This window comes from Ovis canadensis, chromosome 14, assembly GCF_042477335.2.
Source record: "Ovis canadensis isolate MfBH-ARS-UI-01 breed Bighorn chromosome 14, ARS-UI_OviCan_v2, whole genome shotgun sequence".
Taxonomy (NCBI): Eukaryota; Metazoa; Chordata; class Mammalia; order Artiodactyla; family Bovidae; genus Ovis; species Ovis canadensis.
In genome coordinates, this window is record NC_091258.1 from 52,316,907 (window position 1) to 52,336,830 (window position 19,924).

The 19,924-nt window shown below is 39.7% G+C and overlaps 1 protein-coding gene across 3 annotated transcripts in view; it reads right to left on the reverse strand.

Moving 5' to 3' along the window:
- Positions 1-19,924, reverse strand: part of IST1 (IST1 factor associated with ESCRT-III) — a 35,255-nt gene that overhangs the window by 10,588 nt on the left and 4,743 nt on the right. For 2 of the 3 annotated variants that reach the window (XM_069550267.1, XM_069550268.1), the window contains exons 2-4: positions 2,858-2,960; positions 2,270-2,450; positions 879-966 (exon numbers count right to left, since the gene is read on the reverse strand). In XM_069550267.1, coding sequence (XP_069406368.1) covers positions 879-966; positions 2,270-2,450; positions 2,858-2,945 — 357 coding nt within the window. In that variant the 5' untranslated portion in view covers positions 2,946-2,960. Of the gene's footprint in view, positions 1-878; positions 967-2,269; positions 2,503-2,857; positions 2,961-19,924 lie in introns of all 3 variants that reach the window. The other variant, XM_069550269.1, reaches the window with a different exon arrangement.

Below are 19,924 nucleotides of genomic sequence, written 5' to 3' on the forward strand. Positions count from 1 at the left end.
ACCCACCTAAGCACACAAGAGGTTCCAACCCATTTTCAGTACCTCAGTCTTTAATAAACAGCCAAACCTTTCAGAAAACCCTCTACTATAAAAACAGTTTAAGAAACAGAAGTAAACAAACATTAGAGAAACAAGAAGAGTTTATGAAGGACTATAATATTCCTAGAGTTAGAAGACAGTGAAGCCATGAAACAACAATAACAAAAAAAATAGACTATTTAAAAAATAAATATTCAGAGACTTAATTAAAAAGAGCTCAAATAAAAATATACAGAGGACAAGGAAATTTTATAAGATAGGTGGGAGATAAGACTGAGACAATATCCAAGTGAATAACTGGCAAAGACGTAGAAAACAGGAGAGAAAACAACTCGACTGAATTTGTACCTGAGCAGTACCATATCCATGTTGTGGCAGGTAATTTTTCAGTTACTGTCTGTGTGTCCTGCCAGACTCTAAGCTATAAGAGTAGCCATAAGAGTACTCACCACTGCACTCTCAGTAGCCATGTAATGCACAACACTGACTCAATAAATATTTCTGGAACAAATGAATGAAAGAAAACATCTGTTCCCTTAATATTACTGTAACTTTACTGACTTACAGTTATTTAAAAACATACTTAAATGACATTACAATAAAAGTAATTTAAGAAAAAACATGGGTTATATGTAACTTTGCCTCTTAGAAAAACTATTCAAGTTTGGAAAACACTGTGCTACTCTATGAACAGTTCCATTCTATGAACCATTTCACAAAGCCTTTTTCAAAGGCAGCATGAGAAGGGTACAAAATAAGTAAGCAGAAGTGACATATATAAACCAACTTTTCTAACAGCAGGAAAAACTACATGCATCACTGAAACTGGTTGTACTCACAATTTTCAGCTCTGCCACTTCTGACTGGAGTCGAGGAGCAGCCCAAATCAATGTAGACACAGATTCAGCCAGACCAGAATCTAACTCCCTAATTAAGGTGGGGGGGGGGGGAATTAGTAAAATTTAATATTCTTTCAAACAAACAAAACCTCATCTGTATCACATACTTGATAACCTCCTCTAAAGCAATCTCACAAATCTTACTGAAAGTGAGAAGTGAAAGTGAAGTTGCTCAGTCATGTCTGACTCATTGCAACCCCATGGATTGTAGCCTACCAGGCTTCTCCATCCATGAGATTTTCCAGGCAAGAACACTGGAATGGGTTGCCACTGCCTTCTCCAGATCTTCCCGACCCAGGGATTGGACCCAGGGATTGAACCCAGGTCTCCCGCATTGTAGGCAGAAGCTTTACTGTCTGAGCCACAAATCTCACTGGATCCTCACAATAACTCTAGGCTTACAGACATTTCTGTCATCCAATTTTGGGAGAAAATCTCAAACTAAGAAACCAGCCCATGGTCACAAAGTCAGCAAATGGTTGAGCCAAGTCTCAAATTCAGGCCTCTTGATTTCAGATTTCACATTTTCAACAGTAGTCTACACTGAGATCAGGCCCTCAAGTGAGTAGTAGGAAAAACATCCTTGTGTACATGAAGTGGTAGTCCCTGAGAGCTAGCTCCCCACACACAGGAAGAGGCCAGTAACATTCCTTTCTCAAATTCCAGAGGTGATTTGATTTAATCTTCAAATCAAAATACCTTACTTCATTATAGTTCTACAAAATGAAAAAGATCTAGAGGTCTACTGAATAACACTGTGCTGACAGTTAAATAGTACTGTACTGAGTGCTTAAAAATGTTTAAGAACTGACTCCCCTGGTGGTTCAGTGGTTGAGAATCTACCTGCCAATGCAGGGGATACAGGTTTGACCCCTGGTCCCGAAATATTTCACAAGCCACGAAGTAACCAAGCCCATGTGCCACAACTACTACGCACACGAGCTCTTGAGGCCATGCTCTGCAACAAGAGAAGCCCCCACAAAGAGAAGCCGGAGCACTGCAACCAGAGGGCAGCCCCGCTTGCCACAACTAGACAAAGCCCATGCATAGCAACAAAGACCCAAAGCAGCAACAAATAAATTTTTTCATAAAAAAATTTTTTGAACTGTTTAAGGCAGATCTTATGTTAAGTGTTCTTATCAAAAAAAAGGGATACAAGGAAATTTTTGGAGATGACAACTGCTTTTTTAACTTATGATGATGTGTACAGCTATATAAATGCCTATGGCCCAAACTCATCAAATTATACACTTGCACATACTAAATACGTGAATTTTCTTCCGAAATCAACTACGTCTTGATGAAGGGAAAAAAAGGACAAAACAGCTTACTTCATAGACTGGATGAGGCCAAATCGAGCCAGCAGCAGGTCACAGTACAGTTCCAGGATCTCCATGGCCTCCACAAGGTAGTCTTCTCGAATAATGTGCTCCACTCGGATTCGAGCTCTTTCATCTTTCCCAGCAGCCAGATAGTCAGCAATCTCTTTCCTTGCTTTCTGGGCCAATTCCGCTAAAGCACAAATCCCACTCCAGTCACACAGCAGTAGTACATGGGCCCTGGCCTGCAGGCAGACATCCACCCCAAAAGAGAAAAGTCGGTGTTTCTACTATATCCTAGCTCACCCTTCCTTAGCAAACTTAGTCTCATCTCATCTATTCTAGAATTTGCTACCTTTTCTAGGTGAGAATAGTGTTTGTGTAGTCATTTATCTATTCCATAGAAAGAGTATGCCCCTTTCCCTGTTACAAAGTGACTCAGTCTAACTAGTCACAAAAGATAGCAGAAATGTATCCAAAACTTAGAGGATATAGGATCCCTAAGACTTCAGACTGCTAGCCTGAAAGAGCTAATAATAAGGTGCTAAGACTCAACCATGTATTCTAGAAAAAAAAAAAAGGCAAGCATGCACCACTCACTTTTTTTTTTCTCCAACAGTTTAAGACGGTTTATGACTAATCTCAAATTGACTCGTAAACGCTCAGCTTTAAATCCAGAGCCCAGCATGCTGTGTTGTTCCTCCTGGGAAAAGATAAGAAGCATGGTGATTACTTTCAAGTCAAAATTAGTTCAGGAATTAAGACCAGTGAGATGGTGAATTATTTCACATTATAAACCAGAGTAATTTTTAAATTCAGATAAATAACATGATGTGACTCACATTTTTTAAAGGTCATTTGGCTGTTGTGTGGAGAATTGATTGGGGGAGGAGAATAATGGAAGTAAGAGGACCAAGGACAAGGCTATTAGAGCAGTCCAAACAAAAGATGAAAACAGCTTAGGATGGGACAGTCAGCAGTAATGGCAGAAGTGATTGCACTGAGATCTATTTTGAACACAGAGATGAAAGAACTTGGTGATGGATGAAATGAGTATCTAATCTATGTACTGGCATAGGAGTAAGGTGATAAAAAAAACAGAAGCAGGAAGGCATCCTGCTGCTGCTAAGCCACTTCAGTTGTGTCCGACTCTGTGCGACCCCACAGACAGCAGCCCGCCAGGCTCCCCTGTCCCTGGGATTCTCCAGGCAAGAACACTGGAGTGGGTTGCCCTTTCCTTCTCCAATGCATGAAAGTGAAAGTGAAGTTGCTCAGTCGTGTCCAACTCCTAGCGACCCCATGGTCTGCACCCCACCAGGCTCCTCTGTCCATGGGATTTGCCAGGCAAGAGTATTGGAGTGGGATGCCGTTGCCTTCTCCAGGAAGGCCTCCTACTCTCCCATAAAACACAAAGGTAGTGATACAAAGAGATTATCAAATTTATATCCAAATTCATAAACATTACCACCTTTAGTCCTCAAATCCTCCTACTAAGTCTCAACCTTTAGAAAAAGCTACAGCCCAAGATCACAGAAATATCATTAATAACTACTCACAAAGAAATATACAAACGGGTAAAAAGCTAAAAAAAAACTTCATGTATTAATATAGAATTCAACAAGGATAAACAATAGGATCCTACTGTACAACACAAAGAACTAAATTCAGTATATCCTACGATAAACCATAATGGAAAATAATTTTTAAAAAAGAAAGTATCTATATGTACAAGAATCACATTGGTGTACAGCAGAAATTGACACTGTAAATCAACTATACTTCAGTTAAAATTAAGAACAAAAACCAAAATAAAATAAATTCGACAACAGAAGGCTATTATTTACCAAGACTTTTGCTGAATAGCTGAGTTAAGTCAACAAAACCACTCCTGTATCATCTGTAAGACTTTAGGGTATAACACTGTGCATCGACCACTATGCATTCTCTATCAACACAGCACTATTTCTACTAATTATGAACGTGAACTTCAAAACGTAACATCCAAACAAAAAGTGAAGAGCGAAAGTGTTAGTCAGTCCAGTCCAACTCTGTGACCCTTTGAACTATACCCTACCAGGCTATTCAGTCCATGGGATTTTCCAGACAAGAGTACTGGAGTCAGTTGCCACACCCTACACTAGAGCATCTTCCTGACTTAGGAATCGAACCCGCATCTCCTGTGTCTGCTGCATTGGCAGGCAGGTTCTTTACCCACTGAGCCATCAGTCAATCCCAACATCCAAACAAAAGCTAGGTCTAACACGGTAGGAGGGGTGCAATCACAATAAAATCAAATCCCATAGCCACCAGGTGGGTGACCCACAGACTGCAGAACAATAATACCAAAGAAGTTCTGAGCCCCACGCCAGGCTTCCCAGCCTGGAGAATCCCCAGGGAATCTGGCATTGAGGGCCAGTGCAATTTGATTATAGGACTTCCAGAGGACTGGGGGAAACAGAGACTCCAGTCTTGGAGAACATACAGAATTTTGCACACAGCAAAACCAAGAGGAGAGGGACAGTAACCACACAGGAGACTGAACCAAAACTAACTGCTAGTGGAGGAGGGCCTCCTGTGGAGATGTGGATCAGCAGGGGCTGACCTCAGGGAAAGGGGCACAGGAAGGTCCCCCTTGGTGTAAATCCTCTTATAGCTAGAGACAGGAGTAACAGACCACCTTACCTGCCTCCTGAGAAACCTGTATCCAAGTCAAGAAGTTACAGTTAGAATCAGACATGGAACAACAGACTGGTTCCAAGCTGGGAAAGGAATATATCAAGGCTGTATATTGTCACCATGTTTATTTAACTCATATGCAGAGTATATCATGCGAAATGCCAGGAGAAATATCAATAACCTCAGAGATGCAGATGACACCACTCTTATGGCAGAAAGTGAAGAGGAACTAAAGAACCTCCTGATGAAGGTCAAAGAGGAGAGTGAAAAAGCTGGCTTAAAACTCAACATTCAAAAAACGAAGATCATGGCATCCAGTCCCATCACTTCATGGCAAAAAGATGGGGAAACAATGGAAACAGTGACAGACTATTTCTCTATTTTCTTGGGCTGCTAAAATCACTGCAGACAGTGACTGAAGCCATGAAATTAAAAGACACCTGCTCCTTGGAAGAAAAGCTATGACAAATCTAGACAGCCTATTAAAAAGCACAGACATTACTTTGCTGATGAAGATCTGTCTAGTCAAAGCTAGAGTTGGACTATAGAGAAAGCTGAGTGTCGAAGAATTGATGCTCTGGAACTGTAGTGTCTTTTGGACAGCAAGAACTTCAAACCTGTCAATCCTAAAGGAAATCAGTCCTGAATATTCATTGGAAGAACTGATGCTGAAACTGAAGTTCCAATACTTTGGCCACCTGATGCCAAGAGCCCCCTCTTTGGATGCTGACGCTGGGCAAGATTAAAGGCAGAAGGGGATGACAAAGGACGAGATGGTTGGATGCCATCACCAACTCAATGCACATGAGTTTGAACAAGCTCTGGGAGACAGTGAAGGACAGGGAAGCCTGGCGTGCTGCAGTCCACAGAGTTGCAAAGAGTTCGACAACAACGACTGAACAAGGACAGAACCCACTGACCTGCAGGCCAAACAACTACAAAGAAGGGAAGGAACCCTACCCACCAGCAGATAATTGGATTAAAGCTTTATTGAGCAAGACCTACTTTTCCTATCTCCAGTCTCTCCCTCTTAGCCTCATCAATCAGAGGACAGACAGAAGCAAGAATAAGCACAGTCTCACAGTGGCTAAAACAAAAACCATATTACAGAATGTTAATCACGATGAAAAAGCAGAAAGGTATATCCCAGATAAAGGGACAAGATAAAATCCCAGAAAAACCACTAAATTAAGTGGAGATAGGCAATCTTCCAGAAAAAGAATTCAGAATAATGATAGTGAAGATGATCCAGGATCTTGGGAAAAGAACAGAGGCAAAGATTGAGAAGATGTAAGAAATATTTACCAAAGACGTACAATAACTAAAGAACAAACAAACAGATGAATAATACACTAGAAGGAATCAACAGCAGAATAACTGAGTCAGAAGAACGGATAAATGACCTGGAGGACAGAATGATGGAAATCACTGCCATAGAATACAGAAAAAAGAATGAAAAGAAATGAAGACAGCCTGAGAGGCCTCTGGGACAACATTAAACACACCAGCATTCGTATTAAATGGGTCCCAGAAGGAAACGAGAGGGAGAAAAGACCTGAGAAAATATTAGAAGAGATAACAGCTGAAAACTTCCTGAACGTGGGAAAGGAAATAGTCAATCAAGTCCAGGAAATACAGAGAGTCCCAGGAAGGATAAACCTAAGGAACACACCAAGACACATAGTATTCAAACTGACAAAAATTAAAGACAGGTAAATTATTAAAAGCAACAAGGGAAAAATGACAAATAACATACAAGAGAATTCCCATCAGGCTATCAAGTTGATTTCTCAACAAACTCTACAAACCAGAGGGAATTGGATGATATATTTAAAGTGATGAAAGGGAAAAACCTACAACCAAGAAATACTCTACCCAGCAAGATGGAGAATTCAAAAGCTTTCCAGACAAGCAAAAGTTAAGAGAATCCAGCACCACTAGCTTTACAACAAATGTTAAAGGAACTTCTCTAGGTAGGAAACACAAGAGAAGGCAAAGACCTACAGAAAATAAACCCAAAACAATTAAGAAGTAAGACCATGCACATTGATAATCACTTTAAATGTAGATAATCATCTTAAATGTAAATGGATTAAATGCACCAACCAAAAGACAGAGGCTGGCTGGGTGAATGAAAATATGTGCATGCATGCACTTCCACTTACCACACACATCACTCTGCCTGATCCCCCCAAAATTGTATGTAATTGTTTTATATTGTTAAGTTAATCATGTTCCCATTATGGGTTGCAATTATAATTATCTTTTATTTTTTGTCTGGCTACTGATTGTGAAAACTGATAAACATCTTTTACTACTGTGATTATGTAACTATTACTCACTCAATAATTTTATCATGATTGGTGAACAGAAAAATAATATATCACCCAAACTAGGATCTAACAGAAAAATCTGTAATCACTTTTTAAGATCCAGATGCGTATCAAAATTATCTTGAAATTTTTGAAAATACAAATGTTCAGGTATTGCTTTTTTTCTTCAGAGCTCCAGATATGTTTCCAATGACCAGTCATGTTTTAAAACAACTGGTATATAATTATCTTTTCCTTTTATCTAGTTTGTTTCACTTTTTCTACTTCATATTTAGTGCTTCCATTTCATTTCGTTTATGTTCTCCAATTTCTCCATCTCTTTTTTTTGATGTTCTTTCTCAAGCTTTTATCAAGCAGGCTTGTTTAATTATAAAACCATAAACAAAACCACAAGATATGCCCCAGGCCATTGTTGTTCAGTTACTCAATCACATCCGACTGTTTGCGACCCCATGGACTGCAGCACGCCAGGCTTCCCTGTCCTTCACCATCTCCAGGAGCTTTCTCAAACTCACGTCCATTGAGTTCGTGACGCCATCCACCACCTCTTCCTCTGTCATCCCTTTCTCCTCCTGCCTTCAACCTTTCCCAGTATCAGGGTCTTTTCTAATAAGCCGGCTCTTTGCATCAGGTGGCCAAAGTATTAGAGCTGCAGCATCAGTCCTTCCAATAAATACTCAGGGTTGATTGCCTTTAGGACTGACTGATTTGCTCACCCAGCTGTCCAAGGGACTCTCAAGTCTTCTCCAACACCATAGTTCGAAAGCATCAATTTTTCGGTGAAGACAATGACATAAGAAGTAGACAGCTAGCTGATCCAATATCTGGATCTGATTTGTACAATTGTTCATTACATTTTCTTCCTGGTTTTTTGGACTCTTACACATGAATCAAATGTTTTTCTATCATGGGCATGATCTTATGCAAATTTTATAAATCAATCATACTGCTGGGTTGTGGTCAATTACCTGTATCCAGTACCTCTAGTTTAACTTGGTGGGTTTCTCCCCTCCAAGGCTCTGATTGGCTGGCTCTTACAGAGTTTATTTTAGAAGAAAGGAATTATAGCTCTGTCTGGGCTACTACTGATAATCATTAAATAAGACCAACTCATTTGGCCAAACAAACATATTTATTCTGACCCTGGCCATAAATATGAATTTTGCCTTAAGGTTACTCAAGCTCAATAAGAGCAACAGGTTAAATCCTAGTCAAAAAAAGAAAAAGTAAACTCTAGACTATTAAGAGGGATGCTTCCTCAGTTATGGGATGGGTTTATCTGGCTAATACCAGGCTACAGTCGTTTATCCTAAAGGCCACCCTTATGCTGAGAACAATTAAATCATACCAAAGATAATCAACCTAATTGCACTAGAAAATTAGGCTGTCTTATGAAAACTGCCAATGTACCATTTCTCGTAAAAGACAGTGATTGATATGGAACAGACTGGGTCAGAAAACCAGAAATACACCTAACAGAACTAAATGGCCTTTGTGGGTCAAATCTATGACCCTGGCTTCCACCAGACTGGCTAGGAAGGTATACTTTAGGATTCCCTTGGGTTCAAGGCCACTTATGTACAAACTTTGATATGACTCCAGCAAATTTACCATCAATATGAACTTGATGGACCAAGAGATCTCTATTTCACTGGTATGATCACTTAGCAGCTATTTTTCCACCTTCTGTAGGACTGGAAAATGTTATTTCTCACCAAAATTCACTCAAAAGGCATTATATGATTAATGCAACCAGGCTATTAGCCCACAAAATTGAGGTCTCTATGATAAGAAAAGCTGTCTTACAAAATCATATGGCCCTTACTATCCTTACAGCATCTCGAAGGGGCACCTGTGCTATATTTCAAACTGAATGCTGTGTTTATATACCAGATGAATCCTCTAATGGGTGCTGTTTTAGGAAGATGATTTGGTTCTGAAAGCTCATGGCTTAAATCCCTATCTGAAACGTTAATCACGTTATTAACTGTTATTACTTATAATGTGTTTATAAGATTGCTGTCTTCTGTACTACATGATGCATAATCAGGCCTTCATCCAAATTAATGATAACTAAACATCTTGAAGAAATAGATCACACTTATAACAGAATAATTGCAATAGTGTGATTCTAGGTGTGGAAAGAGGCAACAAGGGAAATAATTCCTGGATCCTATATACACAGACTTTTTTTATTTATAAATGGGCCCAATTCCATTGATTAGGAAATTAACACCTGGAGTGACTTTATCAACAAAGATGTTTTACCTGATCTGGGATGAGCCTCCCAGCACCATGGGACAAAAAAAAAAAAAAAAAGGTCATGAAATGTCTCCCAAATATGGTCGAATTTATCAGCATGGGGTTCAATTCAGACCAGTCGCTTAGTCATGTCCGACTCTGCGACTCCATAGACTGCAGCATGCCAGGCCTCTCTGTCTGCGACTCCATAGACTGCAGCATGCCAGGCCTCTCTGTCCATCACCAACTCCCGAAGTTTATTCAAACTCATGTCCATTGAGTCAGTGATGCCATATCCTCTGTCATCCCCTTCTCCTCCCGCCTTCAATCTTTCCCGACAACAGGATCTTTTCCAATGAGTCAGCTCTTCGCATCAGGTAGCCAAAGTACTGGAGTTTCAGCTTTAGCATCAGTACTTCCAATGAATATTCAGGACTGATTTCCAAACCAGGATTGACTGGCTTGATCTCCTTGTGTCCAAGGGACTCTCATGAGTCTTCTCCAATACCACAGTTCAAAATCATCAATTCTTCAGTACTCAGTTTTTTTTATGGTCCAGCTTTCACATCTGAACATGACTACTGGAAAAACCGTAGCTTTGACTAGATGGACCTTTGTTGGCAAAGTAATGTCTCTGCTTTTTAATATGCTGTCTAGTTGGTCATAGCTTTCTTCCAAGGAGTAAGCATCTTTTAATTTCATGGCTGCAGTCACCATCTGCAGTGATTTTGGAGCCCTCTAAAAATAAAGTCTGTCACTGTTTCCACTGTTTCCCCATCTATTTCCCATGAAGTGATGGGACCGGATGCCATGATCTTCATTTTCTGAATGTTGAGCTTTAAGCCAACTTTTTCACTCTCCGCTTTCACTTTCATCAAGAGGCTTTTTAGTTCCTCTTCACTTTCTGCCATAAGGGTGGTGTCATTTGCATATCTGAGGTTATTGATATTTCTCCCGGCAATCTTAATTCCAGCTTGTGCTTCCTCCAGCCCAGTGTTTCTCTTGATGTACTCTGCATATAAGTTAAACAAGCAGGGTGACAATACACAGCCTTGACGTTTATCAGCCCTTTCCAATTTGGAACCAGTCTGTTGTTTCGCGTCCAGTTCTAACTGTTGCTTCCTGACCTGCATACAGATTTCTCAGCAGGTCAGGTGGTCTGATATTCCCACCTCTTTCAGAATTTTCCACAGTTGGTTGTGGTCCACATAGTCAAAGGCTTTGGCACAGTCAATAAAGCAAAAGTAGATGTTTTTCTGGAACTCTCTTCCTTTTTTGATGATCCAGTGGATGCTTGCAATTTGATCTCTGGTTCCTCTGACTTTTCTAAAACCAGCTTGAACATCTGGAAGTTCATGGTTCACATACTGTTGAAGCCTGGCTTGGAGAATTTTGAGCATTACTTTACTAGCATGTGAGATGAGTGCAATTGTACAGTAGTTTGAGCATTCTTTGGCATTGCCTTTCTCTGCGATTGCAATGAAAACTGTCCTTTTCCAGCCCTGTGGCCACTGCTGAGTTTTCCAAATTTGCTGGCAAATTGAGGGCAGCACTTTCACAGCATCATCTTTTAGGATCTGAAATAGCTCAACTGGAATTCCATCACGTCCACTAGCTTTGTTTGTAGTGATGCTTCCTAAGGCCCACTTAACTTCACATTCCAGGATGTCTGGCTCTAGGTAAGTGGTCACACCATCGTGATTATCTGGGTCATGAAGATCCTTTTTGTATAGTTTTTTGTATAGCTTCATGCAAAGATGGACACTTTGGACAGAAATTGTATGGATCTAACAGAAGCTGAAGAGATTAAGGAGAGGTGGCAAGAATACAGAGAAGAACTATTACCATGGGGAGGAGCTAGGAAATGAAAATACTTCCTGCCCTAACAATAAACAAGAAATGTCACGGCCATGGCCATCAGCGATTTCTGGCCTCCAAATGCAAATGAGGGCTCTGGAAACTGCCATCCAACAGATGCTGCCACCCCCCCAACGGTGACTGCTGGGCGGGGAGGGGGGGTGTTGATACAAAAAAGGAGCCATCTGCCACTCCTTCAGGTGAACAAGGAAACAATTTAGCTCTGGGTAGAGGAGGTGCATATGAAAGGAATGAATTCAGTGAATCCAGAGGCTTGCCTCTTCCCACACACAGAATGCAAAACTCCTTAACTTGATAACCTCATCTCTGAGGTTCAAACTGCCTGCTCCCTTTGTTAGAAACTTGTTCATAGCCTCATTTCCCCTCCAGCCTCCTTAGAACAGTCTCTCAGAACTGAGGTGCTGTCTCCGGGACTGCAGCCATCATTTTGCCCCAAACAAAACTTAACTAGCAACTCTCAAGCTGTGCATATTTTTTAGTCAACACCTATATGTAAACTCTTTTCAAATCTAAGGAATTTGGACTAACACTAAAACCAAATCTACCTCAGATGTAATTTGGAATTTCTATCAAAAAACAAGTAATATAAATAAATTCATCTGCCTCCTTAGAAAAGTAAAATGTTAACTCCTCAGTAAACATTATCAGAATGGGTAACTAAAGTGGCTAGACACTGAAAGACACATCACAGAGAGACAGGTAATAAAGGGTAGCTTTAGTAACATGAAAAAACTCTGGAGGGTATAAAGACACCTCTATTTCACATATTTGTCAAAGATGGGTCAACATCCACAAATGCTAGTTTGGGACCATGCTCAAACAGCATGGGAACAAAAGGAACCTAAACAATCACATGATCAGGGACTTAGGTGCTAAAATTTCCTGAAAGAGGAACTGAATGTTTTATGCTACAAATATAAATCCAACATTGTGAAGGAAGTTGAAAATCCCGAAGAGGTGTCTATATTTCACAGTGAATCTTTTGGCTGGGAATGTGAGGAGAGACGTTCTCTCCCAAAACCCTACTGTAAACCTACTACAGAAAGTAGATAAAAATAAACCTAAATTACTAATCTTATGATTCAGGAATAACACCTTTCAGATTTACAAAAGTAAAATCATAAGGCCCCTTTAAAGGAGTCTAACCATCAGGGTACCAGCTAGAAACACACAGTATCCACACCTGGTTAAAGTGAGGAGAATTCCATAAAGATACTACTTACAAAGATGTGGGTACCATTTAAAGAAAAGAACAAAGGATAATGAACTGCCCCAGAACCATAAATACATCTAGGCCTGAATGGGCAAGATGAAGACGTGGAACCTGGGGAGGGTAGCTATCCAGAAAGGGCCACCAGCAAAGAATTACACTGGTGGAGGCGCAGACAATTCACACCTCATTCCTCCTGCAGGTCCATCTATCCCTTAACTGGAAGCCAGGAAGCAAAGGGGCCCACATACACAGTACACAGAATGAGACTCCAGGGATACAGATCAGAGGGGAGAAAAAAGTATGTGGCTTTGGGGGTGAAAACAGAAGATATCCAGCCAAAGACTTGATTTTTACACAAAACCAAAGAAGCGAGAAACTAGATCTCACAAGTTTGATACACCAATAAAGTGGCAGTGAATTTATCAGTTTTCCCCTCTGGTACTTCCTAGATGCAAGGCAGTCTGAAACCAGAAGTGAGCACTGACACAGTAAAGTATGAACAGCAAGAGAAGCTCAACTCTCTAGTCCTGTCTTGAGAAGCCAGAAAGAGGATCCCTGGTGGGGACAGACTGAGTGAAATACACCAAATCAGTAAACAACTCACAGAAAAAAACAATCAACATACATCAATGCTGAGATCATACAGTTGCTGGAATTAATTGACAAAGGCTTTAAAGCAGCTACTGTAAAAATATTTCAACAATTCAACCACACTTCAATTTTTAAAAAGATTTAGAAAACACTGCAACAAGTAAGGGCAAATACTCTTGAATGACTAGAAAATCTCAGTAAAGAAACAAAAAACATCAAGAGGAAACAATTTTTTTTTTGGCCCTCTGTGTGCCTTGCGAGATCTTCGTCCCTCGAACAGAGATCAAACCCAGCCCCTGGCGGTGAAAGCACTGAGTCAGAACCACTGGATCACCAGGGAATTCCTGAGGAAACAAACTTTAGAACTGAAAAATACAATCATCAAAAGAGGGGTTTCTCTGGTAGCTCAGTGGTAAAGAATCTGCTTGTCAATGCAGGAGACATGGGTTTGATCCCTGACTTGGAAGATCCCATATACCACACAGCGACTAAACCTGTGCACCACAGCTATTGAGCCTGTGCTTTAGAGCTGGGGAACTGAGACTACTGAAGCCTGCATGCTCTAGAGCCTGTGCTCCACCACAAAAGAAACCACCTCAATGAGAAGTTCCCACACAGCAACAAGAGAGTAGCCCTCGCTTGCCTCAATTAGGGAAAAGCCAACATAGCATTAAAGACCCAGCACAGTCAAAAATAAATAAAATCTGTTTTTAAAAAATGTTAAAAACTCACTCTATGGGCTGGATAGCAGAAAGGAAATAACAATGTAAAGTGCCAATGCACTTGAACATAGATCAATACTGAGTATTCAATATGAAAAAGAGATTTTAAAAAGACACTGAAAAAAGTGATCAGTCTCATATCTGTAGAAACAGCAAAGGGTCTAACACTGCATCATCAGAATCTCAGAAGGATGGGAGAAACAGTTTGGTACCCAAAAACTTTTGGAAAAATATTGGGTGAAAACTCTCCAAATTTAGCAAAATAAACCTACAGGCTGAAAAATTCAGAGCGCTCTGAACTGAATAATCCCAAAGAAATGTATGCTCAGAATCATCTTAATCAAACTGCTGAAAACTAAAGACAAATTTTTAAAATACTGCAAGCAGCCAAAGAAAAACACATTACCTACAGATCATCTATTCAAATAAGACGACTTCCCATCAGAAACCACAGAGGCCAAAAGGAAGTATGACCAGAGAAGAACTGTCAACCCAGAATTCTATACCCAGTGAAAATACCCTTCAGAAATACAGGGGGAATGAATCATTCTCTGGTTTTTACAGGTAGTTCAGTGGTAAAGAATCTACCTTCCAATGCAGGAGACACAGGAGATGCAACTTCCATCCCTGAGTCAGGAATACCCTCTGGAGGAGGAAATGGCAACCCACTCCAGTATTCTTGCTGGGAAACTCCCATGGACAAAGGAGCCTGGTAGGCTACAGTCCATTAGGTCGAAAAGAGTCGGATACTACTCAGCACACACACAAGTCACTCTCAGATGAGGGAACATTAATAAGAAAACTTGGAACACTAAAATAAAGGAAGAAATGGCAAATATTTATATCTTACATTACAGAAATGGCAAATATCTGGGTAAATACAACAGATGACTGTTCTCTTCAGCCTCTTAAAATGTATTTGACAGTTAAAAGCAAAACTAACAACACTGATGGGTTTTTTTCAACACATGTAAACATAATACATAAGATAACCACAACATAATAGTATAAACGGGTAGGGAGCAAGGTAAAGGGACCTACATGATATTTCTATTAATATATTCCACAAAAAGTGATAACATACTAAGTAGATTGTGCAAAGTTAAGTATGTCCACTGTAATTCCTAGATTGACTAGTAAAACATAGTATATCGAAAAAAGACTAAAAAGCTGGACAAGTTTTAAACTTGATGACTAAATTGTTCAAATAACCCAAGATAAGGCATGCAAGCAGAAAGAGAAATGAAAAACATAAAACAAATAATAAAGTGGTAGACCTAAAATTCAAATATACTAAAATTACATAAGTAGAAATTATCTAAACATGACAATTTAAAAAACAGATTGTCAGAATTGTTACTATGTATGGTGACAGATGTTAACTAGGCTTACCAGATGGTTCAAAAAATGATCAAACTACTGCCAAGATTAAATTCACATCAATAATGTAAAAAGGTTAATAGGATGAAAAAAAGTACATCATGCAAACAGTAGTCAAAATAAAGCTGAAAGTTGTACCTTTCAACCCCCTCCACCCATTTCATTACAAACTTCCAGTTATAAAATACTGTAAATGAGTCATGGGATGTTATGTACAATGTGGTATGGTGACTATGATTAATACTGTATTACATATTTTGAACTGTGGGGTTGCAGATGACTCTTGAGAGTCCCTTGGACAGAAAGGAGATCAAACCAGTCAATCCTAAAGGAAATCAACCCTGAATATTCATTGGACGGACTGATGCTAAAGCTCCAATATTTTGGCCACCTGATGCGAAGAACTAACTCACTGGAAAAGATCCTGATTCTGGGTAAGATTGAGGGCAGGAGAAGGGGACGAGAGAGGACGAGATGGTTGGACGGCATCACCGACTCAATGGACATGAGTCTGAGCAAGTTCTGGGAGATGGTGAAGGACAGGGAAGCCTGGCGTGCTGCAGTCCAAGGGGTCACAGAGTCAGAGACAACTGAGAAACTGAACAACAACAAATTACAAAGCTACTAAGAAAAAAAAATTTCTTTTTCATTTTTTTGGCCTTGCTGTCGGGCATGTGGGATGTAGGATCTTAAGTTCCCCGACCAGAGATTGAACCTGCATCCCCTGCAATAGAAATGCAGAGTCTTAACCATGGGATTGCCAGGGAAATCCCAAGAGGATGAATCTTAAAAGTTCTCATCAAAAGAGGAAAAAACTGTAACTATGTATGGTGACAGATGTTAACTAGACTTACTGATGCCATCAGTGACTCAATGGACATGAATTTGTGCAAATTCCAGGAGATGGAGGACAAGAAAGCCTCGTGTCGCAAAGAGATGGACTCAACTTAGAGACTGAACAACAAAAACTTAATGCGGTAATCATTTTGCAATACATACAAATATCAAACATTATGCTGTACACCTGAAACTAATAAAAAGATATATCAATAATACTTCAACTTTAAAAAAAGCTGAAGGGGCTATACTGTTAGACAAAGTAGACTTCAGCAAGAAAAACTAGGGATTCAAAGGGATATTATATAATCACAGAAGGGTGAATTCAAAAAGAAAATGTAACAACCTAATAGTGAATACAACCTAATAGTGAATGCACAATAAAGCTTCAAAATACAAGGAACAACAAAAGACAGGACAAAGAAACAAATCCTTAACTGTAGTTGGACAGCTCAACATATTTCCCTTTGAAATTTCTTAAACTAGCAGACAGAATATCAGCAAGAGTACAGAACTGAACACCAATAATAACCAACTATATCTCACTGACATTTACAGAACACTCCACTCAACATAGCAATCCACAGGGAACATTTATGAACATAGACCACATCCTGGGTTACAAAACAAGCTCTAACAAATTAAACAGAACTGAAGTGAAGTCACACAAGGTATATTCTTTAACTGCAATGGAAATTAACCTAAAATCAGTAATAAGAAAGATAACAGAATATCTCCAAACACTTGTAAATTAAACACTATACTTCTAAATAATACATGTCAAAGAGGAAGTTTCAAGTGGAAATTATTTTTTAAAGTTTAAACTGCAAGAAAATGAAAATTAAAATATAACATCAAAATGTGTGTGTGAAGCTAAAGCAGTGCTTGGGGAAATTTTACAATTTTAAATGCTCACATTAGAAAAGAAGGAAGGTCTGAGGGGCAGTTTTTCGAGGCAGAAGCCTGGTGTCTCTCTCTTTGCCTGACAAAGCAATAAAGTTATACTTTTCTACTTTCTGCCCCCACCCCAAAAAAGAAAGGTCTCAAATTAGTAAACTAAGCTTCCACAAGTAACTGTAAAGAGAGAAAAATTAACCCAAAGCAAGCAGAAAGAAACAATTAAAAGGTAAAAACCAATGAAACTAAAAAAGAGGAAAATCAATGAGATCAAACACAGGTTCTTTGGAAAGAGGAAGGACGGAAGTGGCAGGGGACACACACATTACCGGTATCAGGACTGAAAAAGAGGCATATCATTACAGGGCCTATAAATATTAAAAGGGACATTATTACTAACTTGGGCTTCCCAAATGATGCAGCAGTCAAGAACCCGCCTACCAATGCAGGAGCCCAAGAGATGTGGGTTACGAAGAGTCCCTGGAGTAGGAAATGGCATCCCACTCCAGTATTCTTCCCTGGAAAATTCCATGGACAGAGAAGCCTGAAGCGCTACATTTCATGGGGTCATAGAGTCAGACACAATTGGACACAAGTACACACACGTATTTCTAATTTACACCTATAAATACGAGACAAAATGTACAAATCTGTTAGAAATGCAATTTACCAAAACTGACGCATAAAGGAATGATATTCAACATTTGTAATAACCTATAACAGAAAAGAATCTGAAAAAGTAAATATATGAATGACAATCACTTTGCAGTACATCTGAAACATTGTAAGTCAACTACAATTAAAAAAAAAAAAAAGCCGGACTTCCTTGCTGGTACAGTGACTAGGAATCTGCCTACCAATGCAGGGGACATGAGTTTGATCCCTGGAAGATTTCACATGCCACGGAGCAACTAAGCCAGTGCACCACAACCACCGAAGCCTGAGCACTCTAGGGCCCTTGAGTGACAACTACTGAGCCCCCATGCTGCAGCTACTGAAGCCCAAGAGCCTGGAACCTGTCCTTCAAAACAAGAGAAGCCACCACAATGCGAGGTACATGCAGCACAGCTAAAGTAGCCCCCACTCATCGCAACTAGAAAAAGCCCAAGTGCAGCAATGAAGCCGCAGGGCAACCAAAAAGTAAAATAAGCAATTCTTTTCTAAACTGACTCAAAAGAAATACAAAATATAACTGCCCCTTATACATGACAAAAATTGAATCTAAAGTTAAGAACCATTCCAAAAGAAAATCCAGGCCCAAGTGGCTTCTCTGTAAAACATTTAAGGAAATTCTATCAAACACTTAAGGAAACTTAGCACTGATATTTACATGAACCCTCACACCTCAAGGGCTTCCCAGATGGCTCAGTTGTAAAGAATCTACCTACCAAGCATGGTCCCTGGGTCAGGAAGATCTCCTGGAGAAGGAAATGGCAACCCACTCCAGTATTCTTGCCTGGAGGAGCCCGGTGGGCTACAGTCCAAGGGGTCACAAAAGAGTAGGATACTAGACTTAGAGTCCAAAAATAACAACATCCCTCAAAAAGCTAGTATGAGGATTAAATGAAAATTTGTGGATTTTAGGGCATTTCCTAGCAGTCCAATGGCTAGGACTCCACACTTTTCGCTGACTAGAGCCAGAGTCAATTCCTGGTGGGGGTTCTAAGATTCTGCAAGCCCTAGAAGGTGGCAAAAAAATAAGTAAAACTCCAGTCAACAGACCCATACTTAAAGAAAAGGTCTAATCACCTAAAGATTAGCTGATAGGTTATTAGCTAGTAGCTGGTGGCCCACTAGTTCAGAATCCACCTGCCAACACAGGGGACATGGGTTCAATCCCTGGTGCAGAAAGATCCCACAAGCTGTGGGGCAACTAAGCCCACCGTGCCACAACTACTGAAGCCCAAACGCCCTAGAGCCTATGCTCGGCTGCAAGAGAAGCCACTGCCGTGGGACACCAGCACACTGCAACCAGAGGAGCCCCCCTCGCTGCAGCTAGAGAAAGCCAGCGCGCAGCAATGAAGACCCAGCACAGCCAAAAATAAACAACTCTAAAATAGAGATTAGCTGATAAACGAACTTTTTAAAAACTGAAGACTAGGACTCCCTGGTAGTCCAGTGGTTAAGAATCTGCCTGCCAATGCAGGAGACACAGGTTCAATCCCTGGTCTGAGAAGATGCCACATGCCTCAGTGCAGCTAAGCTCAAGCGCCACAACTGCTAATTTAAAAAAAAAAACAAACGAAGAATACTTGATGTACAATATAAGTTACAGGTATACAATACAGTGGCTCACAATTTTTAAAGGTTATATACCATTATTACATGGAATTTTATATCTTTTGGATTAAAATAAAAAGTTAAATATATATTTGCATCTTTTTTCCCTTGCTTTAACTGTTTCAACCTCATTGGAGGATTTCAGCTGTAATCAGTTTAGCTCTTCTCAAGGTTGCTGCTGCTTTTAGTATGCCGTGTCTGACTCTTCTCAAAGCACACACTATTTCTAAGGTTCCACTGTTATTCCCACACTGTCTCGTACAGTACTTAGTACAAAGCTGTCACTCGTTTATTATGTTAATAGGAAATTTAACTAAAAATAAGTCTTTTTTTGAGTTCCACAAACTTACAGCCTCTAGTTTTATTTTAGATTTAAGGAAAGGAAAATAATTTGCCAAAATACTTTGTCAACTTGAGTTCTGAGGATTTTCAACTTTCAGAAATTAGACTCCTACAAAAACTAATCATTAAGGACAATGACACTAAACCACAAGGTATTAACTATTATTTTTATTTAGGACATGTCCAAAATAATTACCAATATATGTAAAAAAAAAAAATTAGACTCAAAGCTTATCTAATAAAAAAGGTCAATTTAATTATCATTTCAGGATTTTTT